General features: G+C 26.3%; 1 protein-coding gene across 1 annotated transcript; it reads left to right on the top strand.

Moving 5' to 3' along the window:
* The first annotated feature begins 1,032 nt into the window (after window positions 1-1,032).
* LOC124924407 (agamous-like MADS-box protein AGL104) lies at window positions 1,033-7,342 on the top strand. Its single transcript, XM_047464448.1, has 8 exons — window positions 1,033-1,220; window positions 2,946-2,979; window positions 3,129-3,190; window positions 4,676-4,775; window positions 4,861-4,914; window positions 6,838-6,968; window positions 7,071-7,258; window positions 7,326-7,342. The coding sequence occupies exons 1-8, from the start codon at window positions 1,033-1,035 to the stop codon at window positions 7,340-7,342; spliced, it is 774 nt and encodes a 257-aa protein (XP_047320404.1).
* The last annotated feature ends 3,921 nt before the right edge of the window (window positions 7,343-11,263 follow it).

Raw genomic sequence — 11,263 nt, 5'->3', positions numbered from 1 at the left:
TAGTAATAAATTATAATAAAGAATGTGTCATAATTAATCAATTAACGATTTAGTTAATTAACATTATAGTTAGTAGGATATAAATAAGCTGCTATCAATTTTACTAACGTAATGTAAGTACATAAACTATATAATGAGCTTATTTTATTTATTTTCGTATTACTCAAATCATTTAATTCATTTATTTAAATATTAAAATATTTTATATATCTTTTTTTTCAATTTTTTTTATTATATATTAATAAAAAAATTACAAATAAACTCAATGCAAATAGTATCAATCGAACTAACTCCGATGATATGTTTAAAATAATTCTAAGATAATCTAACATTATTTCATTCATTATTTATTTAATTAATTAATTAAAATATACTTAGATATAAAAATCATATATTTTGATTTTTTTTATTATCTCTAAATTATAGTCCATCATAACTTTTTTAAATAACTTACACATTATTTAAATAATTCATTATCAAACAAAGCCTTAAACAATAAACATTCATGCATGAAGCTAACACGTGGATAGCCTAGGATTGTTTTAGTTTCTTGGGTTGTGACAAATGTATGGTGCTCCCTTGTCCCAACCATATTTGTTTTCTTTAACATGTCAATACAAAAGGTCATTTGAGGTGAGTTATTTGTGAATTTTGTTTTATGGAAAGATGAAAAAAAAGAATATCTTCATCATTCATTTTTCTACGGACCCTATTTTTTTTTTTTTATGAGAATTGGGCTAGAGGATTTTGAAGGGAATGACATGATATAATTAAAAAAATAAAAAAATTTCTCTTACTTATTTTTTTTTCAAACAAATAATCCAATGATACATCATCCTCTACCAAATTTTTTATTTTAACTCCATCCCTAATTCTCCTGTTTTTTATCACTCCTCTTTATTTTATATATATATATATATATATATATATATATATATATATATATATATATCAACAATATCTCTCTAGAGTCTAGCTACACTAATTTTCCTCTCTCTCTAGGTTTTCTGATCATCTTTAAGAAATAGAAATATGGGGCGTGCGAAGGTTGAGATAAAGTGGATAGAGAACAAAGTGAGCAGGCAGTTATCATTCACAAAGAGAAGGAATGGATTGATGAAGAAAGCCTTTGAATTATCTGTTCTCTGTGGAGTTGATGTTGCTGTCATCACTTTTTCTCCCTCTGGGAAACTCAGAAGCTTTTCTGGCAATAATAAAAGGTTTGATCTTTACTCTTTTTTTTTTTAATAATTATATTTATATACTTACTTCACCCTCTTATCACTTATCCAGACTTTGGGTAACTTTTATATCACACTTTAATTAAATTATGATAAGATTGGTTTTTTAATAATCATTTAAGGTTAATTATAGGTTTTGGCAATAGGGTTACTAATAAATAAATAAAAAAAAGACATGTTTTACTCCCACTAGAGGGGTCGGTGGAAACGGTTCTAATTTGGGTAAAATCCTTCTCGTTATCTATTTATTTAATATTTTTTATTTTTTATATTTGATGCCAGTATTGAAGAAATTATAGAAAGATTTATGAATATTTCAGACTATGAAAGGAGAAGGTAATTTGATCAATATTAGTTTTTTATGATGATTATTTTGTTTATTGTTTATGATTAATTTTGTTTCAATTCATCTCTCAATATTCATGAGAAAAGGCCAGAGAATCAAGAGGTAATTAATTTATCAATAATATATTCCATTATCTATATGATATTTGTATATTTTTTTTTTATGTATGTTTTAACTAATCAAATGAGGAACACATGCATGTTGACAGTATCTACAGAATGATATGAATATTGAGCTTAATGCTGCTGCCGAAGCAAATAAATTCACCAATATTCATCAATCTGAATCATCAAGCTTGAGGTACAAATAATTATTTTATTTTAGGTATTAAATTATACTATTTTAGCTTTCAAAATATTGAAAGTGACAAATTGAATGTATAATATATAGATCATCAAATTACATCTCAAAACAATGTCTTTTGCATCTATCATGAATGAAAAGATCTAATTTTGAAAAATCAAATGTTAAACCACAAATTATTTGATGAAATTTTATCTTCTAACATAATCACAGAAAGAAGATGTTAAAATTTTAACAAAGTTCACCTAATTGTAAAAGTCATCATTATGAGTAACACTATTTTAGTGTTTTAAAAATGTAAGTTGATCATTTTTTTAAAATAAAAAATTTGTTTAATAACACTAAATAGTTGCATGACCATTAAAATAATATCAATCATGGTTGAATTTCCTAATTGTAAAAGTCATAATTATGAGTAAAGAAGAAAAGTATCCATAATTATTGCAAGGTGATACAAAAATTGGGTCAAATGATGTCTATAAGACCAAAAATTGGGTCATTCTCCACTCTTCTTTAGGATATCCTTTATTTCCTTTATTTTTCATACATTGCTTATATTTATTTATTTTTTTTCTATTTTATGAAACATAAATTTAGTTTTTCAAGAGAAATTAATAAAATACTAATTGTTGTTAACCATGGTAAAGTTAAAATGAAGACAGATTTAATTTTAGTATATTTTCAAGTGAGAAGAAAAATGACCATTTCTTCAGTAGTGAGAGGAGGTGCTCTGCTCAGTCTCATCCCAGTAGCCCTAGCTGCGATCTGCAAGAAGGAAGCTTTCATTCAACCACATCTCTCTTCTTGATCTTCGGATTCCCTACAGAAATGGCCTCCACTGGTAAACCCTACCAAGAAATTTTAAAAATTAGTAAACCCAACAGTAATCTAATGTCTTTCTCCTCATTATCAACGGTGCAATCTTTGCCCGTTCTTCATCACTGAATCTATTAAACCAACTTAGTTTTTCTGAAATCTCTGAATCTCTTGAGTAATTCTCTCTCTAGTTTGTTTTCTCTCTAATTTCCTGTTTTTGTTCTTGTTGGTGTATAAAGGACGAGCATGTCTCAATCGGATCAGAAGGTTGAGGTACGATCCTTAAATTTTTGGTATTTTTCATTCTTTTTCACTTTGTTGACTAATCAAGTTTAATGAATTATGGGCTGAACTTCAACAAGAATTGTTCAATATTTTTAATTTGCTGGGTAATCCATTTAGTTTAATGAAATTGCTCACAGGAACTTCAACAAGAAATTGTAGCATATAAGGATCAATTGGAAACTCTGGAAAAACGATTAAGGTCAGATTTTGATAAATTTTCTACATTTTCTATTGCATGATGATTTTACCCTAATTTTTTTTGCTGGAATGATTGTACCCTAGTTAATTTCATCCAAATATGAATTTATTAAGATAATGAGAGAGTATCATTGATGGATAATTAGGTTTTTGTGTTCTTTTATCCATCTATCCTCGATCAATATTGAAATTATAGGAGGAGAATAGGATAAATGCGTGAATATAGGAAAATTTAAGGTGGTTATAGGTCAAGAATGACTAAGATTGTTTCCTAAGATTTAACCCTAGTTTCATTCTCTATTTATTTGGTTACCTCAAGTCATAAAACCAAAATACGATTATAATTTAGCATACTAAAACATTTTAAACTTTAAATAATAAATAAATCAAAATCTAACTAGTACAACTGCATTCCCTATGAAAAATGTATATATAAGTCATTGTCTATTGAGAGCAACACATTTATAAGAAGATGAAATGGTTGAGACCACTATCACTACAAATGAAATTCTTTGATAAGAGACAGTTGAATAGTCATCCTGAAAGTTGACATAAGAAATTACAAAAGATTCCAAAGGAGCCCTTTGCGTTGAACAATGTTCAAATACCTAGACTCTAGAGTAGTTATTTCCCTTAACACCAATATGATGTTGGTCTGATTAGTTCAACAACTAGAGTGATTAGTTATATTGAGGGGTTGAGCATGAAGATGTTCATCTTCAGTCAAAGCTCGAGACAAATTCCGGTTCTCCCCATGTCCACCCCAACATAGGAAAACATTAAACAATTTTGAAATTCCTTTTAAATCAAATTGGTGACTACATTTTGCAATTCAATTAGCATGCATGTTTTTATTTGAGCTGAGATTCAAATGGAAGTGAGGAGGATTGGTGTTATAATGCATGTTTAATCCTTTGTAGAAGTTACTTTTGGATCATCTAAAATTAGCTAAAGGAATTCTTCAAGAAAGTTTGTCAATGGGGACATTAGGTCGAGAAAGGAGTGTCTGAACAACCATATGTTGGAGATTATCATCTAATCTTTTGAACAGACAAATACTAGGATCATTTAGTTACGACTTTGGCTTATTAAGATCTCAAATGTCAAACAAATCACGTATATTTGAAATAAAAATAATTAGTTTCATCCTTTAATAGTAAAGATTTCAAACTCGAGGCTACAAGTAGCTAGTCCTATTATCCTCCTCTCTACTTAGATGTTTTTGGAAAATTAAAATATTTTAGGACTCATAACTTATACTTAAATGTTTTTGTTGGAGTTTTACCTTTGTGATATTTCAAATATATAAATGAATGAAATTGTTATCCTTAAAAAAATATTCTCAAACATTAGTGTAATTGGAATATATATATCTTTATTTTGAAAAAACAAATTGTCAAATAATTAATGTCTTATTCAAATAATTATTTACTAATGCAATTAGAAGACCATGTTACTCATTGTCTATAATATCTCAATTGTATAGGTTCTTTGAAAGTGATCCTTCTGAAATTACCACATTATCCGAGGCACATATTCGTGAATGTATATTTGAAGAAACTTTAAACCGTGTTTCGTTGCCCATAGTAAGTATGATCAACTTTTTAGTATTTCTTTTCAGCATTTACCATAAAGATTTGCATATTAAATACATTGATTTATTATTTATAGAGGACACCGGAGGAGGAGAATAACCATCTTGAGGCTGTACCTGTCACTTCTCAGGTTTGCATAACTTCGGTTTCTTCATACTTAATTTCATTGTTCTTACTCCATAAATATTATACATTTGTTCATGGACATGTTTTGGTTTCAATAAAAATAAATGCACTAAAACACTTAACGATTGTAAATTACTTATAATAGTTGAATTCTTTTGATTTTCAATAAAAATTGTAAAACACTTTTATCTTGAACAAATACATGAAGAGGTTTTAACACGTACTCGTTAAATTTTGAATTCATACTAATCTCTTTTCTATAAGAAAGGTTTATTTTGAAAAGTGAGACTTTTTATTTATCTACTAAATCTGCATAATCACATTTTATATAAAAGATAAATAAATAAATCAGTTTCAATGCAAATTAATGTTATGAGATGGAAATCAAAACTATTAAAAAATTTCTCCTTTCTCGTTCCCTTTCTTGAATTATCATTAATCTTATTGACTTAAATTAGTCCAATGCTATACATATCCTAAAGTGTAATCAATTATTGTTCTTAAATGAATCATCCTACCTCTTTGTCTAACTGGAATATTAGCACTAACTTTCCATTTAGTTGGCTTTCAATAAGTTGGTGTGTCATCTCTAATTGGAGTAATATTGACACTAATTTTCCATTTAGATGGTTTTCAATAAGTTGGCGTGTCATGTATTATTGAGCACTCCTCCTTTACATTCATTGCCTTTCAACAATGTTCACCACACCAATCCTTGATGTTATTTCTAATTGTAATACTTTAATATTCTAAATATCATGGAAAAACCTATAGTTGGATTTATAGTACTTATCATCTACTCTTTGATGTCTTAATTATAGATTTCATAAAGAACTTTTATGGTATTTTCTAAAATGATTATTATTATTATTATTATTTTTTCATACTGAACTTAAAGATCACATCAAAAACATAGAAATATCAAACAAATAATAATAATAATCATTTTAGAAAATAATTTGAGATCAACTAGAGCTCAACTAAAAAAGTTGATCTTTATGAAGCTCAACTCAACTCAACTTATTTACTAAAATGATTATTAAAGATCATTTTTGGTGTTGAATGTGTTTCTATAATAGTCGGAAATGAATAGTCGGAAATATATATGCTAATCAATCATATTTCTATATTGACATAACCCAAAGAAGAAACTCAACCACATTCTGTTTTCATGTGATAGAATTTTGTGATTAATGATTTGCTTGGTTAGTCTAGTTAATTTTTTTTTCTGGTTTCTTTTGTTCAATTGGAATAATATTCATATTCTCTTTAATTTCTCAATCATTTAGCCTTCTGCAATTTGTCTCTTTGATTGTTCATATTGAACCAACTATTTGTCTCTATTTGTTCAGATTTAGCCCACTATTTATTTTGGATTAATTTGAATTTGTATGAAACACCGTTTGTATTTGTCTTATTTGAAAGCTACCTACCAGGTTTCTTTCTTTGGTCCATATAAGAAAATTCCCTTTATTTCTTAGTAAGTACAACGGAATATTTGTTGATTTTTTATTCTTTGTAAGATCTATCAGCTCCCATATAACTAAAATTATTATTATTGTCAAAATTTCTTTATTGGACAAAATTCGAGGACAATTTGATGTCGTTGTAAGATGTTTTGTCACATCCAACTTTTAACAAATGATTGCCATAGTGAAATATCATATAGGATGATAGTTGTTTATGATATGACTTCTAAGTTCTAAGAGTAACCGGAAAAGGTTGCTCAACCTTTAAACATGGGATATGATTTCGACATATTTTTCAGCGAACTTATTTTTAGAATTACAACATTCAAAATTAACACGTTTTTGTAAGACGTCAACTTTAATACAATGTAGTTGTTTGGAATAATAATTTGAGTGCTTTTATTTCACGATAGTTCCTTTTGAATGTGCTTTCTAAGATAACTCTTATAATTGCCTAGGTGCATGTTCCTCTATATCATGATTTGATCCCAAAAGATGACACAAGTGATGACACGTTAATGGATCCAAGATTTGATATAAATGATCATTTTATGAATATTTTAGATCCTTACAATCTCTTTCCCTTGAGGTACCTTAGTACTTGTCTAGACATTAATTTATATTTTAATTTAATTATGATATATAGTAACTCTTAATCTTTTATGCATGTCTATTTCTTTAAATTTTAAAGGGATCAACAAATTTTGAGTATAAAGAACACACAACTACAACCACCCTTTTTTTACGATCAAATTCTACAACAAGATGATGAAAGAATCATGAATAGTGGTGGGGATGAGAATATGCACCCAAAGGCATCACAATTTAGGTCAAATATGGAGTTCAATCCTTCCTTTTGGCCTGAATTTTACACAACAGGTCTGCCTTATGATTCAAGTTTGTCCTTCATATTAGGAATTAATTTTGTTAATATGTATTTGCACAGGATATGATGAGATCTGATCAGTGTCCAACTTCACAATCTGAGATGACAATTAGGGATTTGTTCACTTAGTTATTTGGTTGAAATAGTTGAAACATTTATTTATTTCAGATTTTATGTTTTGTCTTGATAATTTCATTTTTGTAATGTGTCTTGAAATTTTGAGGATGTGTTTTGGATTGTTTTATTTAGCTAAACTTATTTGGTGACTTATATTTTAATTTGTTGAAAAAAAATCGAAAAAAGAGGAAAAGGGTAATGTCCGGAAGACTTGTGTCTGTCTGGTAATTGCCCAAGCCATGTTTATCTATTTCAACTTTGAGTTTGATATGATACATGTTTTAAGTTGAATACCTAAATTCACAAATGTTGACAGTTTGAAAATTGGGTGATGAATGAAGTTCCACCCCAATCAAACATGTACATGTCTTCTTTGATACAAGGGTTGTGCTGATTGTATATGTCTTCTTCTATTTCTCGATGCATATAGAGGAAGGCTGCTATCGATTAATCGTTTAATCTGTGTTTGAGTTGGGCTGGCTTATGGTTGTTTTGATATTGATTTTAGGTTGTACTCCATTCCATTGGACTGCTTTCAAAAGGACATAGATTCCTGCACTATTTTAGGTCAGTTTTGAAGGAGGATCTAACTGTTACTGATAACACTGGTCTTGCTGCTGACAAGGGTCACAGACAAGTTACAAATTTTCTTGTGGGTAGTTTTTTCTTTTCTTTTTGGGTGGACTTATTGACAACCAATTTAAAAATGTTCTTCTTTGGGTATTATTATTATTATTATTGCAACTGTGAATTTGCAGGGAAATGTGAGAAAATTGCTTAAAAAACATTGGTATCCACTTCTTTGGTCTATCATGTGTGCATTGACTAGTTAATTTTGAATGATGTTATAGATTACTTAAATTTGAATGTTTTTGGTGGTTTTTGTTTGATTGAAAAAAAAAACAGAAAAGGAAAAGAGGCTGTAGGGATTCTTTATTCCACATTGATCGGTTAAGACTTGCCTAACCTATTTATGTACCTCGAGAGGTCCATAAAAATCATATACTAACATTATTCATATTTTATTGCAAACAAAATAAAATGTACACGACATTATATATATGTATAAATATTTTATAAATCAGTTGTTTGTTTAATATAATTCATTATAATTTTTTTTAAATATTTTAATTAGATTTTAATTTTTGTTTTGAATAATTATTCTTAAGTTGTTTTTATATCGATTCATTTTTTTTAATATTATTTATTTAATACTTATTTATTTAAGTAAATTTTTAAGTGTATATGATAATTTTTAAATTGAAGAGTTAAAATTCAATTTTTAAGGTTGATAGATCTTGTAATAACTTTATAGTTTTTAATTTTACTTTTTTTTTTAGATTGGAATTGAAATTTTAATTATTATTTTTTTATGTTTTTTAAATAAAATGATTCATTATTTTATCATTTAAAATTAAATTAATTTTTTTTTATCAATAATATATTTTTAAAATTTAGGAGGTTAAAATATTAAATTAAATTAATATTTTAAACCTTTATATTTTTTTTATAAATATATATATATATATATATTATATTTATTTTTATTTTAATTTAATTTGAGAAAAAACAATATTTTGTTTTTAAAGTTAGGAAGTTAAAATATCGAATTAATATTTTTATTTTTAATATATATGAAGTTAACATGTTAAAATGAAAACCGAAACTTAATTTTTTTTTTAAACCTTTGAATTATCTTAATAGGTTGTATCAAATTAATATTTTAATAAAATAAATAACATATACTAAAATTATTTTTATTTATGAAAAAAGTTTTAAAATTAAATTAAAATTTTATAGTTTTTTAAAACATATAAATTTAATTTCAATTTAATGTCAATTCTCATTGAATTGGAATTGTAATTTTAATGTACCCTTACAAATTTTGGGTAATTTTTTAATTTTACAATGTTACCTATACAAAATAATGTTAGTAAATACTCATTTTGATTAAAACAATTGAATTTTAAAATGAGACAATACAATTTATATTTTAAAATATCTTCTCCTATTTTGTTTTGATTTTCAGACTCTTCTGCACAATTAGAGCAAATTTCTTTTGTACCATTAAGATGAACAACTTGTATTTTTTTTTTTTAAATTTGAACAAATAAGATTTATTAGTCAATTTGTAATTATAAAATTACATTATCAAATTTCAAAATGTCCTCTTCTATTTTGTTTTTATTTTGAGACTCTTCTGCAGAATCTTGAGCTCCTTTTGATAAATTTGAAAACTAAAATCTCTACACTTCCTTATTTTCTAAGCAACACATTTATTCTTCTTAACACTAAGACAGACAACTTGTACTTTTAGGTGATGTTTGGTAAGAGAGTTTATATTGTTTAGATAGTATAATTACCCAAATAGTAAAATTCATAAAAATGTTTGGTTTATTATATATTGAGTAAAATCTTGAAATGAAGCTCAAACTTAAAATTATATTATATCAGCTAAAATTATCAAAATTTTAATTATTAATTTTTTTTCCACACGAATGAATGTACATTTTCTTATTTTAACATAACATTTTCTTTCATCGTATACAAATTGAAAATTTTATTTATTTTAAAAAGAATTTTCATTTTTATTTTATAATTAGTAGTATACAAATATTATTATTATTAATTATTATTAAATTCTCATTAGTTTAATAATTTAAGAATATTACCTATCATATTTTAAACTAAAATGAAATAATACTAATTATTTATTTGTATATATTATTATTAATTTAAAATAATAACATAATTAAATTATGAATTATTTATTTATATAATTAATTAATAGTATTTACACCAATTAAAATAAACTTTAAATAACGTTGAAATATAAATAAAGTTAATTAAAATATATGAAAAATCAATTAACAAAGATAAAAATATAAATTAAAAGAATAAAAATATTATTTTATTCTTAAATTGAAATTTTATACTACATATCAAAAATAATATATAACTTATGTAGACACTCATATTTTACACAATAAATTCTATAATTTTAAATATATTTAGAGCCAACAAAACTTATTCTTATATAAGTTTATTAAACGAGATTAAAATAATTAATTAGTTTAACGATATCATATTCATTGATTTTTTAAATAATTAAAATTTTGACTATTTTTAATAAAACACCTTGAGCCTGATTCTTTCACAATATTGGTTAACAACTTGCTGTTTCTAGTCATGTGCCTTGAACATGCACTGTCCAGGTACCATTCCAAATCCTCCAAGCATTTGACCTATTTACCCTGCACAATAAAACTATTTACATCTTTTGGTACCCACATTTAATTGGGTCCACAGTTAATTAGTCACTTGAGAATCCACACTTCTATTACTTTGATGGATATCCTAGTGCTTGTCTTAATGATTCTATATGCATTAGGCTTGGCATCTCCCTTTCTGCCTCTAGATGAGTCGTAATGTTTTGAAAAAGAATTTTGAATTTGCCTATTTGAATGTTTTTCACATTCCAGTCCAACCGACTGGCTAACTTTCCTTCTCTCAGGACTAAGTCATCGTGACTGATTAGTTGGCTCAACGTACTTCGGTTCTCTTTTAATTATCAACTTATTTGTATTTATTGAGTTTCAACTCTTTGCGTGACTTATCTGGATTGATGTTGTCATAGCCTAGACTGAACTTGCAGTTGACAGGTCTCTGATGACTCATCATCTGGCTCACAACATCTTCAGATTTTGTCCATGCAACAATCACATACTTGGTTCTTTTGTTTTCCTTAGTTAACAATTGAATTGTCTCCTTGAACTTTTCATTCTTAGAGCATAATTCAATTGTTCTACCAGTTTAGTTATTTGGATGAGTTGATACGAGATTAGACAGATTCTTGTACTCAATAACCATGTCATTAAGTG

Source organism: Impatiens glandulifera, chromosome 2 (assembly GCF_907164915.1).
Source record: "Impatiens glandulifera chromosome 2, dImpGla2.1, whole genome shotgun sequence".
NCBI classification, from domain to species: domain Eukaryota; kingdom Viridiplantae; phylum Streptophyta; class Magnoliopsida; order Ericales; family Balsaminaceae; genus Impatiens; species Impatiens glandulifera.
The sequence above is the reverse complement of the archived record's forward strand: the minus strand, read 5'-3'. Positions and strand labels throughout refer to the sequence as shown.